The following is a 27,481-nucleotide window of genomic DNA, read 5'->3' as shown; positions in this document are numbered from 1 at the left end:
CAACAAAATATAAAGAAGTTATGACGAGCTTGGGACTTTTGCACACTACTGTATAAAGCAAATAACAATAGCTATATTAATTCATTTATTTAAATCTATACATAGTAAACTTGTAGTATTACAAGATTTTTTAAAAGTATAACATTAGTGTATTACATGCTCAAGTACTACAGATAGAGACTAGCAAGTAGCTACAGCTGGCAGAATACAGCTCTTCCCTTATGAGAGCTACAGTTTAAAATTAGATTTTCTATTAATGTTTTTGTGCATGGCCTGTGGCAAATAAAGTTTTTAAAAAGTGTTGAAAAACCGAGTTGCCATGATAACTAGGCTAAGTTTGAAGTTAAAATGAGCTGGTCCATCTGGCTTGAGCCAGAATTAATATTTTACTAGTGCTTAATTATGCTACATGTACTTTATAATTTTATAATAGAGTTCTTCCTAATGCCTTATTTAAAGAAAGTAGGACATCCAGTAAAAGTATAGGATGTTCTTTTTATCACAGTTGAATCTCTTTTCTTTACTGTAGGTGCAAGAGTTTGAGCATGTAAATGGGAAGTTAAGCTCTCCTGATCTGATTCCCATTGGAATGGAGCTGAAGAAACTGAATGAGAGTGTATCCTCTGATCCCAACACGCCTGTGCCAGCTAGCCCTGTGGCTACTCAGCCCAGCACTCCTATCCCACAAGGTCTGCTTTGATCATGTTCTGTTTTCCTCTAAATGTTAAAGTAAAGTTCATGCTGTATCACTTTATGACTGCAAATGAGCTGAGTTGTTGTTTTCTGGAATGTAGAAAAAACTGAGTCTTTCTTGGGTACTGCGGAGGACAAGGAAGCCACAGAGCCAGAGAGCAAGAAACTGTCAGAGCAGGAAGTGAGTCCTTTTTTTTCTCCCTTTAACCACCACTTTCTTTCTTTTCTCCTTTATTGTCTTGTCCATCATCTCATGGGTCATCACACTGTAACCATAACTCATCATTCTCAGAAGACGCTTGTCAAACTCCGACACCTTTTAACTTGTCTTTTTTTGCCCTTTACCGACTCGATCCTTTCTCCCTCTGTTGTCCTGTCTGTTTTCCCTCGGCAGGCTTCCACTGTTGAGCCAGCATCTGCACCCGAGAAGGCAACTGACAGTGACGAGAACAAGGGCAACTCAGAGGAGAAAACAGGAGATGAGAGGAACAGAACCGAGTCGCCCTCCACAAAGACGGAGCCATCTGCTAACCCAAAAGAGCCAGCTTTCAAACAGTCTGAAGCGCAATCCACTATCACCTCACCTAAGAGTGAGCGGTTTATGATCTGTGTACTTCAGATTTTACTTATCTGCAAGGCTGTGCTTTGTTTATTCATTCTTTTTTCTTCTATCCTCAGTGGAGCCATGCAAAGAAACCGAAAAGTCCTCAGAAAAAGGAGACACTGATTCTCCTCTGGCAAAAACTGAAGACAAGGAAAATAAACCAGGTAAACGTGCTATGACTCCTTAAATTAAAGATGGAGGATTATTCTGCTATATACACCACTATATACACCACAGATATTTATTTTAATTAATTGTAACCTTTGCAGATGATGTAAAGAGTGAAGACGCATTAGAGGGTCGAATAAATGGAGACAAGGACACTTTGGATGAGATAGACGAGAGCAGGAAAGAAGACAAAAATGGATTCAAAGCAAAGTTCATGTTTAATATTGCTGACGGAGGTTTTACAGGTAAGAATCAATCCGATTTCTGCTATTTGTCCTTAATATACCTGATGCTGACTGACCAGGTGTCTGGTCACATTCCTCCTTCATATCCACATATGAGATATGAGATAAAGTTGGTCAATTAGACTCTGAGTTCACAAAGTCACTGACAAATGTTGTGTCACTGGGAGAAATTGTCACTTATAAGCCCATCATAGAAGTCTTCTGAGTCTGATTTCCTGAGACTATCCATATCGTCAGACTGTAGAGTGAAGTCTGCACCTTATAAATAGATATTCTTTCTCTCCCCACTTTTCCTCCCGTGTTTTCTTTGGTTTACTCAGAATCTCTACTGCAGGTTATTTCAGGTGTCACACTGATTTATCTTTGTTTTGATATAAGTTTTGTTTGTGTTTATATGCTCTTATTTCTCTTTACGTGTTACAGACATATGGGATATTACTTTGTATTTTTGTAAGAACCCTGTTTTTATTTTTACGCCGTCAGAGCTGCACACCCTCTGGCAGACTGAAGAGCGAGCAGCGCTGTCTTCTGGAAAGATGCATGACATCTGGCACCGTCGCCATGACTACTGGCTGTTGGCTGGCATCGTGACGTATCCTTTCTTCCAGAGTGAGGAGCGAGAAGCATATGGCAGAGCAATGTAATTACTTATGACAGAAGTAGCTGCGGAGCTGATATTTACAAAATGTGAGGATGATGTAAAACTACGCTTTCCTGCTTCCTCTTTATTTGAAGAATTTTATGAGGTTTTCCTTGCTCCCATTTGCTTTCTTTGACCGTGAATTTATCTCAGACATGGCTACGCTCGCTGGCAAGACATTCAGAATGATCCACGTTATGCGATTCTGAATGAGCCTTTCAAGACCGAGATGCATAAGGGCAACTACTTAGAAATGAAAAACAAATTCCTGGCTCGCCGCTTTAAGGCAAGTGTGGAGTTTTTTGTTTTTGTTTTTTTTTTAAAAACAGAAAAATAACAATAATACATTCTTCACATTATAATCTGAATACAAATGGAACCAGTTTGCATCTCCCTGCTATGTCTGCATTTCATACAAACTTCTCTTTGTTACTTTGCCTCACTGTAGTTGTTAGAGCAGGCTCTGGTGATCGAGGAGCAGCTGAGGCGGGCGGCTTACCTGAATATGACCCAGGACCCGAGTCACCCTGCCATGGCACTCAACACTCGCTTTGCCGAGGTGGAATGTCTGGCCGAGTCCCACCAACACCTGTCCAAAGAGTCTCTGGCTGGGAACAAACCTGCCAACGCCGTGCTGCACAAAGGTCCGCAGCCCAGTGTCAAAAACAGCAACAGTTTAACCTGGCGAGATTCAGCTACCCAGTGCTGATAAATAGCTTTTTGTGATGCAAAGTAACTGGTTTGTTTGTGCTTCGTTCTGTTTCAAATCAGATGCAGGAGGAAATATTAACTTGAAACTCCCTAAAATCTTCCTAGAATTACCAGCACTTCACTATTTTTTAACTGAGACAGTATATTTTATGAAATAAATAGTATTTGTGTTTCTTTCACAGTGTGCTGTGTTGTTGGAATCAGTATACTAATACCAGAGTAAATTATGTTGCTCCAAGACAGTAAGAACACTAAGGAACAAGTTAAAACACCAATATAAAAAATTCCAAATGTTGCAAACAATTGCAAAATAGCTCCAATAATACAAACAGCTCTACGTATGTCATTCAGTGGTGCATTTAGGTCACCTCAGTCTCTCACTGAGCATGCTCCTGTGGCTGGACAGCGTGTCATGGAGTGGGTGGGTTAGAAGAGATTTATAACACGTGAAAAAAACTTCTGCAGTTACACTTTAAAAAGTCTTTTTTTATGTTATTTGAAACGGTGTCAATGTCATTTCACTAATTACTAGTACACAAAAGCTATTTTAACCTGTTAATAATACATGTTTTGTTTCCAAATGGAGACAGCTGTCAATTCCATCCATCCAGACAGTAAACAGGATGCCAAAGGAAGCATTTACAGATATTTCCACTCCACTGTTTTGTGAAGAGCTTCTAAAAGGCAGCCAGTAAATATCCTGTTTGACACAGTGGCTTCATTTTATGTTAATTTGACTCACCATTAAAACATGCTTACAGTGATTAGTAGGATGAAAGTTTGGGAAGAGGCCAAAGACTGATTGAAACTGAGGCGTTAAAATGTTATCGTTTCAAAATGATGCTGACTGTGACCCTCACTGATTTGTCTGCCAGTGAAAAATGTTTTGGCATTTAGTTCTTGGCACTTGTTAATTTCAGGTCCTGGAACAAACAAATTAGCTTTTTTAATTATTTGAGGTTCACACTAATTATGTCAAGGGTGTTGGAAAAGTTTTACATGCATTTTCCCGACATTTTATCGAAATCATTCTTTTAATACTAACATAAGTGAAACTGCTCTTGTGTGTGTTCGTGCTCTTGCAGTGCTGAACCAGCTGGAGGAACTTCTGAGTGACATGAAAGCAGATGTGACACGACTGCCCAACATGCTGTCCAGGATCCCACCGGTGTCGGCGAGGCTGCAGATGTCTGAGCGGAGCATCCTGAGCCGCCTCACCAGCCGAGGCAATGAACCTCCACCGCAGCAGGTGAGATGGAGCGTGGTTGTCAAGGAGATCAGGTGGGTTTTAGAAAGCTTTTTAAAAAAATGGAATTAAAGTTATTTGAGCTCATTTCCTGTAAAACAGGTTAAGGCTCAAAAGTGGGCAACTTGGCTAAGTAAATTTAAGAAAAAGGAAAAGCTGTGTCCCAAAACCTTTGAAGTTCGCCGTTGTCGCAACTACACAGCCACACTATTCCTTTGAAATCTCAAACTTAGGCTCGCTATTCCCCACGGAAGATTTCCCTCAGGTGCGATATGGGGAAAGAAAAATCTCCCTTAAGTTGTTTGCTTTCACCACTGTGCTCCACATTTTGCTCCCAGAGGAGAAAAAGTTGTTGTGTCTTTGCTTTCCTCTCTGCTGTAGAGTGTGTATTTTGTTCTGTTATACAAGGGATCATTTCAGCCGCGTAGTCTCTGTGGCCATATGCTCTGACAGTCTTTTTTTGGTTGTTATGACAACGCTTTCCTGACCATGACACAGTCGACGCACTTTCCTCCGCTTTTATCTGTCTTTACTTTGCTGGTGTAGAAAGAAAACTTCTCTTACAGAGCAACTCAAGCCTTTTAAGCACTGTATAGTAGAAAAAACCTCATACTGAATACCTGCTGTAATCACAAAGCTGTTTACAGCAGGATGACTAATCCTTTGTGTGTGTTTCAGCCGTTTAGTCCAGGTGGGTTTGGCTGCTCCCAGATGTACAGCGGCAGTTTTGGAGGCGGATTCAGAGGACCAGGCGGACAGCCTATGGTTAACTATAGTCAGATGCCCTTAGGACCATACGTCAGCGGTAACAATCAACATTTTGCACTATATTGTATGTGACACACAACACAGATAGCATTTCAATTTCATGTGCAATAGGCTGAGAGATTACATGTACAGTAAATGATGTCACCTTGGCAAATATGCAATAAAAAGCTACAAGCAAAAGTCTGCATATGTTTGCAGAAGCACTAGTTTTCTTAGATAAGTCAAGTGATTGTTAAGGATCATTTTAATTAATCAAGAATCCATGTTAATCAACTTATTGTCATTGTTCTTGCCATCCTTACTTAATGCTAATAGGCAGTCATTTAAAAGTAGAAACATTAGTAGAAACCCACAGGTTTTAAACAGTCACATTAGCTAAATTCTATCTTCCCACATCACTGCAGATGTCCATTGTGCACTTTGGCCTATGACCTAGCTTTATAAATAGCTGGTCATAGAGCTTTAATTTGTCATAGAGCTAATTTTTGTTTTGTTTTTTAAGAAAGATTTAGAAATTTACTGACTTTGTTTTGCCTTTAAACAACTGTCTCATACCATCTGGCAAAATTCTCAACATTCACATTCATATTGTTTCAGTGAACCACACAAAAAAAGATCTCTTCTCTTTTCAGTCTCCACTAATGGCCCCCCACCCCCTACAAGCCATCTGGACAAGAAGTCACTTGACTCCTTGAGGGACGTGGCTACGCCTGACCTCAAATCAGGCAAACCTAGTGATGTCATCTGTATTGAGGACTAGACCAGCTCTGTAACACTGACCTCAGGTCAGAAACTCCCAGGGATGGAATCTCAATGGATGACTACTGACCAACTCTTACGCCACTCTCTCCTTGTTCTCTCGCTCCTTCCTAACTCCAGATCTAAAAGTCAAGCTCTCTTCTCTCTACGGATAAGGCAATTAACTTTTTAATGCAGACGTATGTATCTTAACAATTGCACTTTTATCTTTAAAGAATCCTATAGAAGTATTTCAGTAGATGTTTGCTTTTGTTTACCTGTGATGGAAAGCTGCAGATTAAGAAGGAAAATGGAGCAGCTTCTTTGAAAACAGCTTCTTTCGCTCTGCACTACAGTGGAAGACTCGAGCAAGTTGGTGGCACTGAGTTCCTGACGCGCTTGATTGGGGCTCATTCTGATTCTGGAATGTGTGTTTTATTTGCGTCAGCCTCAATTCTTTTCATCTGCATACACTCAGTTGCTTTTACTCATCTGCCTATTTACTGTACACTGTGACTGTGCTCCCCCGGAGCTTGTCCCCTGTGAAGAGTGGAGTCGTCGAGGATGTCTACAGTCATAGCTTGATAAGAGATTGCTTTTTGAAGGCCAGTATTGTTATTTTAAATAAACTTGTGTTTTGTCATTCATGTTGTAACCTGTGAAGAAAATATTGATTTGAAAGAATCAAGAACTATTAACATGTATGCAGTAGCTGGACACAGGCTTTTGGAGAATCCTCTAAAGACTGCCACCTGCTGGTAATCTCAAGAAAGTAATTTCTGCTAAACCTGCAGGGAGACTTGACTGCAGTACCTGGGAACGTTGGCCTCTTGTACTGTATATACTGAGAGACTGCTGTTTATTTTACCTCACATATGTCTAATGATAGTGAACACATGTAAACATACATGGATGAAATCAGAAGCCTGGCTTAGTGTTGTACATGAAAATCAAGTGAGAGAAACTTTGGGAGTGGCAAGAATGATTTTTAATGCATTTTAGAGAAGACTGAGTATTTCTGTGTATGGTACAATATTTGTGATTCTTTCTATATTTGAATGTTAGTAGTGGCTGTAGAGCTTAACCCTGGGGCCATGACCGGTGGGACTTCATTGTAAACAGGGACCCATCTGGTACATCCACATACAGGGCTTCAGTGTTACCGAGACCAGAGTCCTGAATGGAGGGTGGAGTTTTATCCCTCTTATATCCCAGGGACTTTCCCAGTTCCCTTTTAATTGTTAGGACTAAATAAGAACACATGTGCTTATGGTGCAATGTCACCTCAAGTTTAACATTTGATGCAGACTGCGCTTTTGTTTGCTTCTCTTTTTTTGAGGTTAAATCTAATGTTTTTGGTCACTTGGTGCCATTAAAGGATATGATCCAGAATGATTTGTTCTTGTTGCAGTGCATTTCCTCCGCAGAGGTTAAGACTGTAAATTGTGGTGTTACAGTCAAAGCTTTTCATTTGAAGTAATATTCTCTGTGCATCAGCATTCAAGGACCATCATTGCTTTTAGATGATGTCGTCACTTTCAGCCTCCTTAGTAACAGTGTACGTGGTCATTTATTGCTTTACCTGGTGATAAGGCTACTACATGTTTACTCATTCCATCTACTGTTTTGTGCTAAAGTGACTGCACCTGGTAAAACAGTCTTTTTATAAATTCACACGTATTTAATTTTCTATTAACACACTGCAAGAATATTAGGACTAAATGTACAAATCTTTATTGACAAATCTATCTTTTTTTTCTTTTTCCAATGATATGTTTGTATTATGATTATTATTATGCCATTGCCAAGGCACTTATTTGAAAATGCTGAAAGGATAATTGCTATTGACTAATCTAAAGTGAAGAAATAGTGATTTATGGTGAGTGTATATCCTTACTCTGTTTTTTGCCAGTTCAAATGGTTGTCCTTAGGTGCTCTCTTCTGATTCCCTCTTCATTTTTCCAGCTTGTATCGCACTCATCGTTTCTCGAAATGCTTTGACTTAAAAGTCAAATTCAAAACATTACGATTTGGAAAGCATCATGAGACTAATCTTGAGTGCACTACGCTTTTTTAGTGTGAATCGATGCTGTTTCCGTTACCGTTTTTGTTCATGCCAGCAACTACTTGACCATGACATGGATGGTTGACAGACAGAACCTCAGAAACATGTAAATACTTGTTGAAATTGAAAGATTTTTCAGAGATAAGTCCATGTCATATAGATTTTTGTATTAAACTGAAAAAGATGAATGTTTACTGGATGGTGTTGCCATAGAACTGCTATGTGCACCGTATGTGCTCATCAATCAAAAACTTGTCCTTTTCCTCTGGAACTGTGACCATGAGATGACGTCGAAAAACACAATACTTCACTGAAATGCAATCAAACTGAAGTCAGTATGAATGTAATGTCTGTTAAAAAGGCTTCAGTCTAATATTACCAATATGTTAACAATGTATGCACATGCTTATTAATGTGGCTTCAAAAGCTACCAAAAGACCCTGTTAAAAGGCACCTTTGTTGCAGTGAATGCACAGCATGTGAAGCGTTTGATGGTTCACTTTTGGGAGGTGGTGGTATAGCAGGCATTTACAGACAATGAGCGCCAAGCAGTGTTATGGTACTGATATTTGTGCTGTATAGCAGTTGAATGAAAAAGTGAATTGTCATCTTTTTATTTGTATTCTGTGTATTTGTTCAATGTGTTTTAATAAATCTTCTGAACAACAGAATGTTTTCTGGTCAGTTCTTGCCCTGTACTCAGTCTGGAGACAGCTGAAGAAGCATGCAGATAAATAACTGAGCTGAGGATTTCATAATCAAAGCGAATGACATTTGTCTACACTTCACCTCACACATTACAGTGTGTTCATATGCAGCGACCTCTAGCACATGTCACACTGTGCATGAGCTTGCAGAACTGCAAATGTGATTATTGTCAGAAATAGAAATACTGAAGTACTCAGACTGAAAAAAAGAAAGCCAAAATGTTAAGTGAATGAATGAATGAATGTAACAATAAAAAGTAAAAGTCTGATACAGGACTATCAAACACAGAGTCCAAGAGGCAACTGGCCCACCGAAGGGTTGAATCTGGCCCCTGAAATGGCGAATGTTAAAACTGTCATCAGGTCAATGAAAATGTACTTTCAAAAAAACTTAGTCAAATTGTAAAATCATTTTGTCCAAAAACACTCTGGATGTGTGTTTGTAAACTGGGTCATTGAACTTAAGGGAGTTTGATCACCCTGGTCCAATTCAAATGGAGTACCTTTATTTATGGTAAATGGCCTGTATTTATATAGCGCTTTTACTAGTCCCTAAGGACCCCAAAGCGCTTTACATATCCAGTCATCCACCCATTCACACACACATTCACACACTGGTGATGGCAAGCTGCATTGTAGCCACAGCCACCCTGGGGCGCACTGACAGAGGCGAGGCTGCCGGACACTGGCGCCACCGGGCCCTCTGACCACCACCAGTAGGCAACAGGTGAAGTGTCTTGCCCAAGGACACAACGACCGAGACTGTCCAAGCTGGGGCTCGAACCGGCAACCTTCCGATTACAAGGCAAACTCCCAACTCTTGAGCCACGATCGCTTTATGAAACTTAAAGCCTATTTAATATTAATGATGGTGTTTATTTTGTTAAGTAATTATGAATGCTGATAGTTTGTGTTTAACATGGCCCTAAGATGCTTCCATTGTGATACTAACACACCAGTTCCCTATGTTGTTTCAGATATTCACTGTAGTGCATCCTGGACACATTGCCAAAACATGACAGGGCTAGCGCAGACAGATGACACACTCTCTGTGGCTGATTTAGAATAACCAGTTACCATAAATTGCATGTAATTTGGTCTGTGGTCACCAAGACATAAAATGTGCATGTATAGAATCGTCAGTCACATGTGATTTAAAAAGAAAAAAGAAAAGAAAAGATTTTTTTGGTGTGATTTCCCATTACCCACAGATTTCAGTTCAGGATTCTTTGAGTGCCATGTCTGTTTCATAATGTCAAAAGTTGTGTATCAAAATGTCTAGCGTTAAAACAAACCCATATAGAATTTGCTAGTAAAATAAGTCCATATTTGTTGTTTTTTACAATGCAAGGGATTATTTCCCATCTTCTCAAATTGTCTAACCTAAACAAAAATAATAATAAATAAGAAAGTATATACATTTATGTTCAATTCAGATAATAGACTGCTTCTTTAAAGTCCGTATTAAAGCCTTATATAAACGCACCTTAAACACAGGCTGTGTGTGGTGTGGGGGGAACACAAGGATTATAGTATTAAGCATTACTTTGCTGGAGAACCAAAAGTATTTTTTCATCTATTGTTTCAATTCAACCGGCTGCCTAGCACAGACACCTTCATCCCACACGGAAGTGCTGTGAGATAGCGTTGCCCCTAATTCCTCTAGTCCAACCCCTTTTTGTCTGAATCTCGCCCCTGATTGGTGAAAATATCATCCCCTAGGCATTTCATTGGCTGAATGCTTGCCTTTGCCAATCTGCTATTGGTCAGTTGTGACTGAGAACCCTCACCCCGCTTTGTGCCGCTGTCTGGACAGCAGCAGGGGTCTGGAGAGTGGGAGGAGGGAGAAAAACCAAAGAAAGGACAAAATGAAACTGGATGAGCTGAGGGGTGGCGGGTGGGGGCAATAAAAAAGAGAGGGGAGACAGAGGGAGGAACCGAACCAGGCAGCGAAAAAGGGGAGGGAGCAAAGAAGGTTACCTCATCTAGAACTGTACACACGGTGCAGGGGAGAAGTTGTGGGAAAGTAAACAGGACAGGAGGTTTCCAATCTGTGTTCAGCCACTTGCAGCCCTCACAGGAGACTATAAAGATGAGTGTGCTGGAACTGGAGCTGTGGTAAAAGCTGAGAGTTTATGGGAGGCTACCAGGATTAAAGGGTCATCAGGGAGTGCCTGAAGCTTCTCGGAGGACACACTACTGAGGACAAGGAGGTGAGAGGCATATTTGTTGTGTTCCAAATAGGTTCTCCCTTTCCTTGTCTTATTTTTTTTATCCTTTTATTCTGTCTCTTCTCCTTCTCACTCCCCACTCTCAGCATGGTTAGCATGTTGCAAAGACAGCAGCTTTGTCCAAGAGGGCTATTGATGGAGTGGAGTTGGGGGTGGGTGTGCTGGTTTGTGCCTCTCTGTCTCTCAGTCCGGCACTTAGAAGGGCAGCTGAATGGACAATGTGGAGGAGAAGAGCAAAGGATGGGAATGGTAGATACCTGTGTGGCCCTTTGGCAGAGTACACACCATCATGGACGATTAAACCTGAGCCTGCCTCAAATAGCCAGCAGGGATACAGAGGATGAGGCCTTGTTATGATAGCATTTTCAGAGACAGACACCAGGAAGGATGAGAGAGGGATTGGTGGCTCAACCTAGATCCAAAACACCTACTAGCTGGGGTTTTTCTCCAGTGCCTTCAGCTATAAAAAAGAGGCCTGATCCCGGCCTAAACCATTCCAGTTTGACGGTTGCTTCCCGGCGTACAATGGCCCCTTCTGGGATGGATTTCACACTGCCTCTATACTCTCAGCAGAATAGAAAGGGGACACAGGAGGGTGGAGGGTTGCAGTTGGGGGGCCTAAGGGACCTCTGACCAACTAATTTGCATTTTGTGCTAGGGCTCTGTTTCTGCTTCACTGGCCGGATGTCCAAGGCATTTTTTTTAAAGAAACTCTATGGGCTCACTGTATCCGATCTTTTTTCTCCTTAGTCACAGTCCAGCACTTCCAACAGACATTAGAAATCCATTCATGCATGTCTTTAAACTACCACAAAGACGTTACTATCAGTGGACACCCTCTTCATTTTGCCAAACATTCACCCATGAAACTTGCACACATGCACTCACACAGTGTACACATGTAAGGCCTTCAGACTGAACTTAACAATAAGCCATTTGATAGTGGGTACACGCCTCCCAAATGTTTACCGGTGTACTGTATCGCACACTGACTACATTCCCTTGGGATGTAGTCAAGAATTAGATAATTAACTAGTAGAACACATTCAGAACTGTTTGGATGTAGAAGCTTATCTGAAGTATTTTGTAGTCACACTAATGTCATGTTACCCAAACATGTCTTATCTTATTTCCTGTTAGCTCTTTTTGATAACAAATTCTATAGCCAAGTCAACTTAACAAAATTCATTAGCCTTCATTAGCGTAATTGCCAACAACATGTTTAGTAGGTTAGTTAGTGATTCTAAACTGACTATTTTTGCAAAAGGCAATTTCATGGGCAGGTGCAGGCAATTCCTTCATTATGTCATTGTCAATTGAACAAATAAAGAGCCTGGAGTTGATTTGAGGTGTGGCACTTGCATCTAGAAGATTTTGCTGTAAACAGACAACATGCGGTCAAAGTAGCTCTCTGTGCGGGTTAAACAAGCTTTTCTGAAGCTGCTAACGGACAGAAAAACAGAAACAGAAAAAAACCTATCTGAGAAACTGCTACAATATTAGGAGAGGCAAAATCTACAGTTTTGTACATCCTAAGAAAGAAAGCAAGCACGGGTGTACTCAGCAATGCAAAAAGACCCAAACGTCCACGGAAGACAGCAGTGGTGGAAGATCGCAGAATCATTTCCATGATGAAGAGAAATCTCTTTACAACAGCCAACCAAGGGAACAACACTAAACTCCAGAAATATGCAGTCAAAATGATTGGGTGGTGTTTCATTATATAGATGGACAATTACCCAAAACATACAGCCAAAGGAACCCAGGAGTTTATTGAAGCAAACAAGTGGAATATTCTTAAATGGCCAAGTCAGTCATCTGATCTTAATGAGCATCCATTTCTCTTGTTGGAGCCTAAACTTTGGACAGAAAGGCTTACAAATAGACAGCAAATTTGTCCAACTACCTTTGAGCCCCTGAAATGAAGGTGTTGTGTTTATAATGCTTTAGTTGCTTATATTTTTATGCAATCTTTTTGTTCAACCCTCTAAATTAAAGCTGAAAGTCTGCATTTCAACTATGTCTTGAGTTGTTTAATTTAAAATTCATTGTGATAATGTACAGAACCAAAATTATAAAAAAAAGTTGTCTCTGCCCAAATATTTATAGACCTAACCGTAGTTGGATCAGGTGACCCTGAATCCTTCCTTAGTTATGCCGCAATTGGCTCAGGCTGTTGGCAGCTTCCCATGATGCCCTGAGTGTTTGTTCTTCGTTCACCTCTTTTCACTTTCTGTGTTTATACACTCTGACAATGAAAGTTTGCCCTGTTACTTTGAGCTGCATAACTCTGTGTTTATGCATTTAATCATTAGTTGTTAAACTCAGGCTCACTTCCACAGTCTGGGTTTTGTCCAGTCTTCCTCCCCTCAGCCCCAACCAGATAGCTGTCCCTCCCTGTGGCTGGTTCTGCCAAAGGTTACTTCATGTTAAAAAGGAGTTTTTCCTTCTCACTGTCACCAAGTGTTTGTTAATAGGGGATCCTTTAATTGTTGTGGCTTTTTCTGTGTTATTGAAGTGTCTTTACCTTGCTTTATTAAGTGCCTCGAGGCAACTATTATTATGATTTGGCATCATATAAATAGTATAGAATAGAGGTGAAATTAAACTTTTGAGCCATAAGGAAACATTTGTTTGAAATTCAGTGAAATTGAATATGTTTATTAATTGTCATCTTTTGATATACTAACCTTCATCGGTCACAGTAAGTGTCAAAACAAAGATAATGCTGGCACTCACTCAAAAGTTCTCTTAGTGTGGGAATATCTTTTTATCTTGTTTTTGCTTCAGGAACAATGAAAGGAAATGTGAAGTTTAAAAAGCTTTGACATAAAGCATTAACAAACAACCAGTGTTGGTTAAATTAAGGTAGGGTTTTCAGGGTCTGACCCTGACAATCTTGGAATTTCTGATTAGTAGTTTCAGTCAGAAATATAATTTCTCATACAGGATCTGGGGTTTTAAGGATCGCCTTTTTCCCCTTTGGTTTCAAAGTGGATTTTTTTTAAGGGGGGAGTTTTGCATTTATTTGGAGTGTAGAGTAGACAGGAAAGGAGGCGAGAGCAGGGGAAGATGAGCAACAAAGGGCCGTGGGTAAGACTTGAACCCATGCTGCATTTCAGCCATATGGCATATGGTCGCCTGCTCAATCGGTGAGCTGAACTGGAAAATAGATTTTTTAAAAACTTGATTTGACTGATGTAATTGTGCGAAAACAACTGTGTTCTTTAATTTAGCAATTCAGCAGCAATGTGGTGGTACTTTGAAGTCTCTTTATGTACTCTGTGAACTATGCTATATGTTCTCGTGTATTTGGAACTGCTGACGGTACTGACAAAAAAGCCAAAACATCAAATCTGAGTAAAATAATTAACTTGGTGTCTTGTTCCAAACAGAGGTATGCACCTATTCTTTTCACCCCATAAACTATTTTCATCTTCAGCATCTCACTATTTACACTTTTTAAAAAATCTTCTATGTTGTTTCTGCACATAACTGCTAAGTTATGGAAGTATAGAGATCTAATTTTGGAACGTAAGAAACGCTAGGAACTAAAGATTAGGGCACCCTGACCTTTGTAGTATTGACTAGTCTCTTTCTGTCAGATCTAATGAAACTAAGATTTAAATTAAATTACATGTTTAATGGAATTGCAGGAAGGTTTAAGATAAGATAAGATAACCTTTATTAGTCCCACACGTGGGAAATTTGTTTTGTCACAGCAGGAAGTGGACAGTGCAAAAATTAGAATACAATAAGAATAAATACAGTACACAACTGTACAGAATAAAATAAAATACTATATACAGTAGAATAAAATATACAATAAGATAAAAATAGAATACAAATGCTATATACAACTGAGTAAAAATACAACGATGCCAGAAAAGATTATTGCACTTAGTGTTATTGCATATGTGTGGATGTGTGTGTTTGTTCAGTTAAAGTCTTTGTTGTGGAGTCTGACAGCAGTGGGGAGGAAAGACCTGCGAAATCTCTCCGTCCCACACCGTGGGTGCCGCAGTCTCCCACTGAAGGAGCTGCTCAGTGCTGTCACAGTCTGCTGCATGGGGTGGGAGATGTTGTCTAACAGTGATGACAGCTTAGCCGCCGTTCTCCTGTCACTCACCACCTCCACTGGGTCCAGAGGGCATCCTAGAACAGAGCTGGCCCTTCGGATCAGCCTGTTCAGTCTCTTCCTGTCCCCGGCAGAGATGCTGCCGCCCCAGCAGACCACGCCATAAAAGATAGCAGAAGCCACAACAGAGTCATAGAAGGTCTTCAGGAGTGGGCCCTCCACTCCAAACGACCTGAGTCTCCGCAGCAGGTACAGCCTGCTCTGCCCTTTCCTGTAGAGGGCGTCTGAGTTATGAGTCCAGTCCAGTCTATTGTTCAGATGAACACCAAGGTACCTGTAGCTGTGTGTTAATTGCACTATTATTAAAACAACTTCTTGAGATTTCGTAAGAAAACCAAAGACATTCTTTCATTTGGGAGCACATTTTCATATGTGATCTCTGATTTGATTGGCACATCAAAAGAGCAGCCACCCCTGTTTGTCACTGACAATGACAGTTTGCCTTGTTACTTTAAAGTGCACAATAGCAAACATCAAACAAACACAATGTCAAATCTAATGCTAAAGGCAACAGCAGACTGCAGAAATCTAAGAAAGTCGCTGCACATATCAAAAACTGAATTGTCTGAGATTGTTTACATAAGACATTTTAGATTTAACTAAGTGTAGTTACTGTTGTTGTTCTGTGGTCCCAGTTGCTGTTTTTATTGTTACGCTCTAGCCTGGAGCAAGATCAGATAGAAGAGACTGACATCTACTTGGAACTCAGAGGAAAACCACTGAAGAGTTTTTATTGGCAACAGGGAATTATTCCCGCTACATTTGGATGCTCCAGCATTAGTCTGTACTATCTTTAATGTGCACAAAGAACAAATCAATAAAACACTTACAGCATACATCATACAAGCTCATAATAGCACTTCACACAGGGATTTTTTTTGAGTATTTGATGTTACTGGAGAATTCCCCCTTATGTATCAGACAACTTTGATATTTAGAAACACTTGTGATAAATGTTATGATCTTTCAGGCGTGTCTTTTTTGATGATTATATGCATTATATTATTATAGACATTGGAGACATTGAATCTAAAATGCAAAAAACCTTCTTCCTGGTTTCTTATTAGTTTTTGCATATTTGTCATACTTACATGCTTCAGATCATCAAACAAACTTTTAGACAAGCATAAACAAAGATAATACAAAACCCAGTTTATAAACACTGATTTCATTTACTATGGGAGAAAAGCTATTAGTGGTGCAACTGATCAGAACTCTCACGGTTCTGATCGGCTCACGGTTTTAAGTCACTGATTGGATCAATTTTCGGATCAACAAAAAAAGACAAAAATGTAACATTTACTTAGTGAAGTATTTTTTGCCTGTTAAAAACATTAAACTCAATACTTATTCCACGAAATTATATTAAAAAAATGACTGTACAATATAGGGCTTTGCATCTATTTTATTTATACAGTGTCAAATTACAACAACAGTCGCCTCAAGGCGCTTTATATTGTAAGGTGGACCCTACAACAATACATACCGCTCATTATATCGCACTCCGCTGTGACATAATGAGCTGTCACGGTCACGTAGCTTTCCGTTGCCCTGGAGATCCACCCATTTGTAGTTGGGCAACAGAAGATGCCTGGGACAGTTCAGCCATAACTTTAAACTTTTCCTGCTCATACATGCTTGGAATGATCTTGCCACTAAAGTGGACGCGTAGCGTGGCTCAAGCGCGTTAATCATAGTTTAAACCCCGTGTTTCGCACAACGGAATACGGCTTCCCGTCTACAGCTAAACACCCCAAAAGCTTTTGTAATAACTTTAGCCCAGTCGGATTGGGCAGGAAAGGGCTTTTTTGAATCTTCGGATCATGTGCGTGCCGCACCCTTGCAATCAAGTGTTAGCAATAACTGACCATGAGTCTTTCACATCACTGCAGAGGAATTTTGGCCCACTCTTCTCTACAGAATTTATTTAATTCAACCACACTGGAGGGTTTTTGAGTGTGAATGACCTGTTTAAGGTCGTGCTTACACAAATCTTGGATGAAATTCCTTTTTTTATAGCATGTATACGGAGGAAATATATCAACATTTGATACAGGCAATGTCTTTGGGCCTTTGTTTTCTAACAAATTGTATTGTAAGGTGAATAACACCATATTGATTAAAATGTTCCTCTAGACCTTTGAATAATTGCTTTCATTCACTTCTAATAGCTGACTGCAGGACTTATTGAACTTAACCTTTCCTACATATGTTTCTGTCAAATCCTCCAACTAGTGACGTATTATTAACCTCACAGGTAAATCAAGGCATATAGAGACACCCAGATTACACATAAAATCATCAGTAATGGTTTTGCAAAAGAACAGGTGAAAATAAGAGAAGGGAATTAACATAGATACTACAGTAATTTGGGCTAGTTTGAATTAATCAACAATCCATTTCAAGCCTATGCAGGTACAGCAGTCAGTCAGTCTTACACATTTTTGCAGATATTTTATACTTAACTACCTGGATCCTGGACTACCTCACCGACCGACCACAGTATGTGAGGACTCAGGGCTGTGTGTCGGACAGGGTCGTCTGCAGTACGGGGGCCCCACAGGGAACGGTTCTGGCTCTGTTCCTCTTCACCATCTACACTGCAGACTTCTCCCACAATTCCACCCAGTGCTTCCTGCAGAAGTTCTCTGATGACTCTGCAATAGTCGGCCTCATCACTGATGGGGACGACAAGGAGTACAGAGGTCTGACCCAAGACTTTGTGGACTGGTGCCAGCTGAACTACCTCCAGATCAACGCCAGTAAAACCAAGGAACTGGTGGTAGACTTCCGCAGGCACAAGCATTCTCCACTGCAACCACTCAACATCCAAGGTATGGACATTGAGGCTGTGGACAGCTACAGGTACCTTGGTGTTCATCTGAACAATAGACTGGACTGGACTCATAACTCAGACGCCCTCTACAGGAAAGGGCAGAGCAGGCTGTACCTGCTGCGGAGACTCAGGTCGTTTGGAGTGGAGGGCCCACTCCTGAAGAAATTCTATGACTCTGTTGTGGCTTCTGCTATCTTTTATGGCGTGGTCTGCTGGGGCGGCAGCATCTCTGCTGGGGACAGGAAGAGACTGAACAGGGTGATCCGAAGGGCCAGCTCTGTTCTAGGATGCCCTCTGGACCCAGTGGAGGTGGTGAGTGACAGGAGAACGGCGGCTAAGCTGTCATCCCTGATGGACAACATCTCCCACCCCATGCAGCAGACTGTGACAGCACTGAGCAGCTCCTTCAGTGGGAGACTGCGGCACCCACGGTGTGGGACGGAGAGATTTCGCAGGTCTTTCCTCCCCACTGCTGTCAGACTCCATAATAAAGACTTTAACTGATCAAGCACACACATCCATACATATGCAATAATCCTTTCTGTCATCGTTGTATTTTTACTCAGTTGTATATAGTATTTGTATTTGTATTCTATTTTTATCTTATTGTATATTTATTTTATTTTATTCTACTGTATATAGTATTTTATTTTATTCTATTCTGTACAGTTGTGTACTGTATTTATTCTTATTGTATTCTAATTTTTGCCTCATAACTTTTGCACTGTCCACTTCCTGCTGTGACAAAACAAATTTCCCACGTGTGGGACTAATAAAGGTTATCTTATCTTATCTTAACATACTTTATGTTTTGGTTAAAAAAAACTACTTCATGGATCAGGATATTCTTCAGCATTTGAACAGTAAGGGACACACTTGTCTTGCCCACTATTGTGCTGTGTAAACAAATGGGATATGGGGAAGTCACAGTTAGTCCTACTGTTTTGTTTCCTTGATTAATGTGACATCACCAGCAAATGTGCTGTTGTGAGCTGACATTACAACCAAATCTCTGTACAGCAGAGGGCATATGAAGGCCAAAATGGTTCTTGAATGAATAATACATCCCCATATGTCTGAACAGTGAAAACATGACAGCAGATCTGGGAGAAAGTAGGAATAAACGATCAAAAATCTGTAAAGATAGCCCTCTTATCATATTGTGCTTACAGTGTGTTATTGTATTACACCTGGCCTTTGGCACAGGCGCCTTGTGAATCTCTCGTGATCATTCATAAAGTATAAACCAATAAGGCTTATCTTCTGGGTTCAAAGTCTTTGGTAGGGCAAGTCTATGTGTAAGCAAATCCATGAAATCCACAAATGTCTGTGAACAGCCTCCCACTCAAATTGTTACACCTTTTGACAGCCAAAGAAAGACATATTCCGTTTGTTCTCAAAGAACTGTTTGCAGTTACTAAATTGGCCAAGTCACATTTATATCTCCTGATAGGAAGTCCACCGGGATGCTGAAGAAAAGATGAAGAAGGAAGGAATGCCAGCGGCAGAATCATCTCTGCCTGGCACTGTTTGTTCCTGTCAATGGTCTGCTAGTCTCTCATTGTCTGCTGAGTGTTTGTGTGCCACTTTCTGTAAAGGAAAACCCTAAAGTAGTGGTGCTCTCAGTGACTCTCTGTTGGATCTTTCCAATGCTGTTTATTCAGTCATCACCAGCTGCTGTTCTTTGCTTTTGTCTATAGATATGTACAACATAGTCAGCCACTGACTGTTGGCTGTGAGGTTTATCTGTATTTGGTCTAGTACTAAATATGAAGCCCAGCAGTTGTTTTTTGTCTTCTAACTTTAAACTCTGTGATTTAATTTAATTTTTAAAGAAAATTATGCACCCTTACTGCTTTGTTAAGCTGTTAAGTAAACTGCAATAGAGAGATGAGATGGAATCGTGGAGCACAAATTGGATGCCAGGGACCCACAAGATTTCACTCAGTAATCAAAGACAGCACACTTTGAATGGAAATAAAATGCAGACGAGAACAATACTAAATATGCAAATCCAACAACTGCCACATTTAAAGTACGACAAGGTTTCAGCTACAAGGTACTCTGTAAATGTGTGTCCTGGCACAGCCTAAAAAAGACGCATTTTGCACTTTCCCTGTACACATACATCCCTCCTCTCATTACCACATTTGGTGCACAGTGAGGGAGTTTTCAGAGCCCTATGTAGGTCAGGGACAGGGTGTGTAGGAGTTGGTTTCATCTCTATTCTGTGATGTATCTCATTTTCCCCACAAGAATAGCTTTCACACAGAACCACTCCTGGGGCTCTTTATTTTTCTAAGCTTGAATCTTTTTGATGGCTTGTCCAAATGCTTTCTTTCAAAGAAAGTTTGCTCAGAATACCTGTCATTTTAATTCTGAGGGGGCTACTTCAAGTTAAAGATTCTGAGTTGCGGTTTTCTATTAGTATTCACAAGCAGAACCTTTGTTTAAACCACCAGCTATCCTGTTGTCTTGAATTAATTCATAAACATCAATATTTCCATTGTCATTCATGTGTTGGCTCAGACCAAGTCTATAGTGAAGAAATGAGAATGATTCTCCATCCAGTAAGGCTTTCATCTGTGGAAGCACAACAGCAGAAACTTTCCAGTGAACTTAGTGTTAAGCTTGGCTGATGTTTATTTTTTCACTATTTTATATTTTTACCCTACTGACATTTCAGTCTGGCATGTGTATGATAAAGATGGTGAAATTTACATTCACCTAAATACATACATACATACATACATACATACATACATACATACATACATACATACATACATACATACATACATAAATAAAATGAACCAGTATAAAGGAAAGGTATGAACAGTGGGCAGACTAAATGATTGAACTTTTCTACTTGGCTAGCTGACACCAGATAGGCTACTATGTTAAACTATAGGGCTGTTATAATGATATATATCGGATGATGATATAAAAACATCTATCGTTTCATTTTAGCTATCGTTTGTTTCGTGGTGTCGCAAAATAAAATGTTTACGGCAATATTTTTTTCATCGTTTTGATGGTCACTGTAGTGGCTATATTAATTTCTTAAAGTTCTCTTTCTGTTATATTTTATATAACCACACTAGGGATGGACAAGCGCCTGTTTTTATGCGTTGTGGTTAGCAACCACGACGGTAACACCATCGCGTGTCCGCTTGTTTATGTTCCACATAAACCTTTCACAATAAAGCTCAAGATCCTGTTGAGACTTTTCAAAATAAACGGAATCACGTGAAAGAGCAGATTATTTACGGATGAGAATTAAAAAAAGAGCCGCCAGGTGCTAAAAAATAAACCTTAGACTCAAACGTTAGAACAGGCTTTCCTCCGCAGCACGCCGTGTAATAAATACTCACAAAGAAAACGGCGGCCTTTACAACTTATGTCTAAAAATGTGTAGTACCCCAACAGTTCCCCTCCCCCATTATAGCTATAAACATGAATACTGAAAAGTATAATGGGGGGGGGGGGGTCTGTCCAAGCCTTTCCAAAAGGGTCACTGTTGACCACTCAGCTGAATTCTGCTGACATACTTTTTCAACTGTAAATAATACTAAGACATTCAGTTTCATAAAGAAAAAGTTAAACACCATTGCTGATAAGTTATTGCAGTAACAACCCAGCTCATGTTCATTATTTGGGTAATAGTAGCTCAGTGCTATCACTTAGCTTAACTTAGGAAGACACTGATTTCGGAGCACATGAGTGTATGCAATTCAAACTTTGGGAAGTACCTCTCATAAGAGGTCATTCATCAGCTCATGAAGCCGTAGCTTTAAAGCATGATCTCACTTAAAAATTGTCAAACAAACGGAAAAGTGTTGAAGAGATTCTTTGCTGACAGTCAGTGACCCCAACTGTTCCAGTGTGTGGTGCGTTTATTAGCTGACTTCTGCACCTTGAGAAAATGTGTGTGGTTGCATAATGGTTCCTGATGTGGTTTTATAATGTTCTTTTTCTGCTTGCATTTTTTTATATTTGTGTGTAACGCCCAGAAGTGGTCGAGTGTACATGTGTGAATGTAAGTGACACTATCAGTGTAAGTCTCCTTTCTCTCTGCCTGTGAGGTTTTACTCTCTTTAGTCGCAGCTTTCTAAAACAGTCCACAAAGCAGTATCTGTGTTGGCTAGCTCACCTTTATCACTGAGAATACCCCCCCCAATTTTATTAGGTACACTTTAATTCTCACAGTCTCACATTTCAACAGGTAGCTAGGCTTGGTTAAATTTTCCACCACCATCCCTCGGATGGCATTTTCATGTAGGAATGTACATTGCGTGACCTTAATACAGGTCATGGAATCCAGTATCAATTTAGTAGAACGAGGAGGGTCTTTTAAAAAAATGTTTTTAAAAGGGATTTCTAAATACACCAGCATAATGCAATACTGTGATATTGCACAAACCCCGTTGAAACATTCATGCATTCCTGCTACTTCTTTCCTTAAAAAAATCCTCCTTTCTTTTACAAAGAGATACAGCCATAGGCTACACAGCCATGATCCAAATGTCTAGTGAATTAATCAGTACCTCACTGCAGTGACGAATGTAGAAACAATGCTTTTGGAGGACAGAACAGAAGTTTTTTCATCCACAAAAGAGTCATTGTTGAGTTGACCAGGGAGTGGGCCGAATGGAGAAACTGTGTATGTGGTACAGAGGTTGTGAAAGAGGTCAAAGGCTGTGTTGGCATGCAGTTGTTAACAAGCAGAGAACCAGTTTCTGAGGAAAGGCTTGTGCTCTCTATTAAATTGTTCTGTTTTATGTTAATTTAAATACCCACAAATGTTAGCAATATTCCAACATTTTCCTAAAACTATTGTTAAGTTTTGGGGACTTGAATCAGTCCTTGTGTTCCTTAAAAAACACTTCCAAAATCACCATTTCCAATCTCTACAAAAATGCATGCTTAACTTTATCTAACATGAGGTAAGTCAGATGAATCAACACGATAGCTTCTTAAGTTAGTCTACGGCCTTCCTCTGCAGAATATCCTGTGTTCCCAGAAGCAATGTTTTTCCTTTTTTTTTAGCAGCAATGCAAAGAGTGAACTATAATAAAACACCAACTTAAAAACACATTCAGTTATTTTAATTACCCGAAAAGGAAAATGGACAGAAGAAAGAACAAAATAACACTCTAGTGTTCACGTTGGTATGTTATTGGTGTTTTAAGATTACAATGAAAACTAATGAACCTACTCTTCAAACACATTTGCTTTAGGATTGAAAGCCATCACTAAACCAGAAGCACAGCACAAATAAACATCATCCAAATTGAGCTGTCAGCATGCAGTAAAAGCTAATGAGAGCCATAACAGACATTATCCTTGTATCCAGGTCAAACAAAATTGCTCACAATGATTTTTACAATCCTCAAGCAACATGTTTCATGGCTGTGTTCCCGTGCATCCCGTGTTTAGCTGTCATTTTCCCAAAGCAGTCTGACAAACTGCCCCCCCTAATCCCAACAATGTTCCAGCACTGGAAGCAGTTTGGTGCTAATCGAAATGCAAAGCAGATGCTGGGTTCAGCCGTGGTGCACTAAAATGGGCCGAAATGGAGTAAGTACAACATATTTAATAATTGGAGCAATTTAGTGCCTTGTGGGAATGTGTGCCATAGAAATTATAAAACAACAAAATAAAACAGAATTTTGAAAGTGCGATTGTGAAATCACAATGAAATGGCCTTTATTATGTGTACCAGTATGAAAGATTCTAAAATCATAATGTATTTATTGAGAAGACAAGATGAATTCAGCTTCTTCTTACAGTGTTCTCTATGCATTCATAAAACAGTTATCTGTTGTGTGAATGACTTCATTTCCTTAGTATTTAAAAAAGTGTACACGAATCTTATGTCCAAAACAAAAAGTCCAGTGTTCATCCTTTTGTTCTGAACACACTGCAAGGTTAAAAGTTCATTTTTTCCAGTTTGGTGTTGTTTAGTACAACAGAGATCTTTATCTCCTACTTCTTTGTGTCTCTTAAGCAGCTTTGGTATGTTTGCAAAGTTAAGACGACATTCCAGTCTTCGAGCTTATTTACCTTTTTGCCTTGATCCTGGTATTAAAATTGCAGTGATGAGAGTTAAAACAACATACTTAATGTCTGCACAATGTTTTTTGATGGAGCAGCTTATTATTAGACTTGGGATGATATAACCACCACCTTTTCTCTGCTTTCTACTTGGAGTGTATTATCACCCTGTCATTCAGTGCGTCAAGTAACCTTATCTTTTTCAATGCTGAGGTCTTTTTTTGATTACGTGGACACGATACTTTTTCTTGTTTTGTTCTCTAAGTTATTATCTGTTATGAAAATGCTATAAACAAAACCATTTACACTAGACGTTTCACTCTTTTTCAGCGATTATGTCTACTGTGGTGTCTCAGCAACTGCTAAAAGAGGATGGAGAGGATGATGACGAGGAGCAAGGAGAAGAGTTTGAGTTTGATGACAGTACAGATGAGGATAAACTTCAGGAAGACAGTAAGACGGTCACAGACTGTGTCAAACCTGTCCACGCATCAAAGCATGAAGACAACGTGACATCAGGCAGCGTCTCACAAACATTTACTGACAGCACAACTACAACTTCACCTTCTGCTGGACCAGACGGCGTTGCCACCAAGGATCCAGTTTCAGTTTCTACCACAGGTAACTAGTGTCCAGAAGTAAAAGGGGTATCAGGCAAATGGTCATGTGGCTTCTTAGTTATGTATTTTGTAAAATAATAAATACATTCTACAAAACAGCATAAATAATTGGCCAATCTGATGTGTACACTGGGGGCTGTGTGATTATCGTTATTATATTTTAAGGAGAAAAGTCAGCTTCTTCAAACAGTTATTTATAGTAAACAGATGTGCTATTTATTTATTTATTTATTTTTTAGATATTTTTAAATGTCAAGGGATTTGCCAATTTTACATTTGAACTGAAACAGATAGTCCCTTTGAAATCCTTTTAAGACCACCCATTTACTCACATTTTTATCTTCCACTACAAAACTTAACTCTATCAAACATATCAAAGCCACACATCAAACAGATAAAACCATGGGATTTCATACTCACTTTGGCTGATGGACTACATACAGTCCAAGTCGGTCTCAATTGAAATGATTGTGCAATACCATATATTAAGAAAAATAACCTTCAGAAATGCCTTTTTTCCTTACATTTTTTTTTTTATTTAAGAAGAGGATTTTATTAAAAAACCAAGTGAAAGGCCGCTCTTGCTCAGCTTTCTTAAAAATTCCCCAGGCATCAGAAAGTATTAGGCTATTTCCTGTAAAATTATCTTCTGATTTAAGGCAGTTTCCATTTACAAAACAGATGATGAACAGCCTGAGAGCCTACTGCCATGCGGTACAATGTAAGCTTCACAGTGGAGAGGCACAAAAACTGACAATTACAGTCTTTGTGCTTCAAACAACTTGTCTAGATCTAGAATTACTTATAATTTTCCAGACATTTTCACACCTGCACAGCAATGCTGGCAGCAGCACAAAAGATGAAGATATTAATTTTATTAAAACGTAATGCTAGCCATCCAAAGTGGACCCAAGTTGTGGCCTCCGGCCGCATGTTTGGCACTCCTCAAATATTAACAAACCGCCAGCCAACATGCCGACGCTTGTCACAGAGCAACAGCAGCCTGCAGACACAATCTACCTTTGCATAATAACTGTATATGATTGCATTCACAGCAACGAGCTACCGCAAGGTAACTTCGGGCGGCGATCGTGTGGGTAGCTGTTAACTTGCTCTTTACGGAAGTTATATTCCTTGTTTTTTGCTTTTTGCGAACTGTCTTTTCATCTATGTACAACCCTGCATCAACAGCTTTATTGGGCACGCGGTAAGGCTAGCCTTTCTTGTACAGCCTCTAAAATGGACACAGGTAAACAAACGGATATGAACAGAAATATCTAAAATAAGTAATTTACTCGTGTAGGCATCGACAAAAAATAGTAATCCAATCCATGTCCTGAAATTATTGACGAAACTAGCTGGCATATTTAGATATGACGTTACTCAAACTCAGTACTGGGTAGCCGCATAAACTTGTTCATGGACAGCAGTTAGCGGTCATCGGCTTTTAAGGTAGTAAAAGACTGTCGCGGTAAGAGATGCGCAATGCTTTTTCTTAGACGTATAGCTACTTTTTTATGCATTGTGTCCCGAAAACGGGTAACGTGACACCCAGAACACTCTCTGAACACCTCTAGCCTGAGCAGCAGCGTAATAGACGTGGCTCGTTGGTCTAGGGGTATGATTCTCGCTTAGGGTGCGAGAGGTCCCGGGTTCAAATCCCGGACGAGCCCTAGGTATGTTTCATTTTTATTAGTAAAATTCACCAGTATAGGTAAGAGAGCTTCTCTTTCAGCATGCAGTGGTTATTTGTGCATATTTATCTTACAGTTCTATTTCTGTACATACCTGCTTCATTTTCTTTAATAATTTGCCTCATGTTTGCTGTTTTGCCATTATTGACGTTAAGGACTTCAGTGAATTACACAGAGTCGGTAGGTACTTTCAGCTGCCCCTTTGTTTCCCAAGGGGTTATGACAGGACATGAATCACATGTGTGATTTGGCACAGACTTTTTTTCCCCTTCCTCGGGATGGGCATCTGGTGTAATATCTGCTCCCTGAGGCTGGGTGTTTCTCCTCCTGGCTTCTCCCAAGAATCTTTTGCAAACACGATGACTGTGTAACCTACATCATAGATTTACCACCTTCATAATAGTACTTAGTCTGTTTTCATTGTTATGTTTTCTTAGTACTACAATACAGCCTCGCCTCTGTCAGTGCGCCCCAGGGCAGCTGTGGCTACAATGTAGCTTGCCATCACCAGTGTGTGAATGAATGGGTGAATGACTGAATGTAGTGTAAAGTGCTTTGGGGTCCTTAGGGACTAGAAAAGCGCTATACATTTATATTTCAGGGTTTGTGCGGGTGCTTAAAATGCTTGAATTTTAATGGTGTATTTAATGTTGTATTTTCAAGGTTTGAAAAGTGCTTGAATTTCAGATGTGGTGCTTGAAAGTGTAACTGTATTTCATTCACCACAAATAACTATCTGATTGAATAGTTTTCTTACCAGACAGAGAAATAAAATGAGTCGCAAAATGTAAAAGAAAAATTTCCCCGCCTGGGCTGCCTTGTGTCTGTTTCAACGTGTGATCCCGCCCCTGCCTCGGCCAGTCGGTGATCTGTGCGCTAACATACCTGTAGGCTGCTGTTTTAATGTGTGTGTTTGTAGTCTCAAGTTAGTGTGTTGCCTTGTGTAGTTAGTGTGAATGTCACAGTGAATGTCACAGTTGCTGCAAAAAAGCCACCAAAGGCAGATTGCAGTGTAAATGCTGAGTGACACACCTGCTGTCAGACCTGCAGGTTTATCCCTGCGCTGTTCTCATCTGTTTTATAGTGGACACAAACTTTTTTTTGGAGTTGCATAAATAATTTGTGTGCCTTCTTATTTGATGCAGAACACCTGATTGTTCTGTACATACTTTTAAATGGTTATATAAAAAAACGTCTGAGCCTTGGCTGCATTTTTAGGTAAATAGTACCATATAACTTTGTTGTTTGCAAAACTGTGCATATTTTTTTAAAAATGTACAATTTGTATTTGCATTACAAGTTATGAAAATGATTCGTTAA

At 39.8% G+C, this 27,481-nt stretch overlaps 2 protein-coding genes and 1 non-coding gene across 7 annotated transcripts in view; all 3 read left to right on the top strand.

Moving 5' to 3' along the window:
* chd5 (chromodomain helicase DNA binding protein 5) overlaps window positions 1-8,546 on the top strand; it is a 36,965-nt gene extending 28,419 nt beyond the window's left edge. For 2 of the 3 annotated variants that reach the window (XM_026167156.2, XM_026167155.2), the window contains exons 30-40: window positions 530-689; window positions 795-874; window positions 1,088-1,283; window positions 1,372-1,461; window positions 1,567-1,710; window positions 2,194-2,302; window positions 2,504-2,636; window positions 2,799-2,994; window positions 4,147-4,310; window positions 4,986-5,139; window positions 5,708-8,546. In XM_026167156.2, coding sequence (XP_026022941.1) covers window positions 530-689; window positions 795-874; window positions 1,088-1,283; window positions 1,372-1,461; window positions 1,567-1,710; window positions 2,194-2,302; window positions 2,504-2,636; window positions 2,799-2,994; window positions 4,147-4,310; window positions 4,986-5,139; window positions 5,708-5,835 — 1,554 coding nt within the window. In that variant the 3' untranslated portion in view covers window positions 5,836-8,546. The remainder of the gene's footprint in view (window positions 1-529; window positions 690-794; window positions 875-1,087; window positions 1,284-1,371; window positions 1,462-1,566; window positions 1,711-2,193; window positions 2,303-2,503; window positions 2,637-2,798; window positions 2,995-4,146; window positions 4,311-4,985; window positions 5,140-5,707) is intronic. The other variant, XM_026167158.2, reaches the window with a different exon arrangement.
* Window positions 8,547-10,383: 1,837 nt separating this feature from the next.
* Window positions 10,384-27,481, top strand: part of arhgef10la (Rho guanine nucleotide exchange factor (GEF) 10-like a) — a 114,931-nt gene continuing 97,833 nt past the window's right edge. For all 3 annotated transcript variants that reach the window (XM_026167151.2, XM_026167152.2, XM_026167150.2), the window contains exons 1-2: window positions 10,384-10,798; window positions 24,178-24,468. In XM_026167151.2, the coding sequence (XP_026022936.2) occupies window positions 24,183-24,468 (286 nt within the window). In that variant the 5' untranslated portion in view covers window positions 10,384-10,798; window positions 24,178-24,182. The remainder of the gene's footprint in view (window positions 10,799-24,177; window positions 24,469-27,481) is intronic.
* trnap-agg (transfer RNA proline (anticodon AGG)) lies at window positions 26,069-26,140 on the top strand. The gene has a single exon. It is a non-coding gene; the product is annotated as a tRNA-Pro (tRNA).

Source organism: Astatotilapia calliptera, chromosome 5 (genome assembly GCF_964374335.1).
Source record: "Astatotilapia calliptera chromosome 5, fAstCal68.1, whole genome shotgun sequence".
NCBI lineage: Eukaryota > Metazoa > Chordata > Actinopteri > Cichliformes > Cichlidae > Astatotilapia > Astatotilapia calliptera.
The sequence above is the reverse complement of the archived record's forward strand: the minus strand, read 5'-3'. Positions and strand labels throughout refer to the sequence as shown.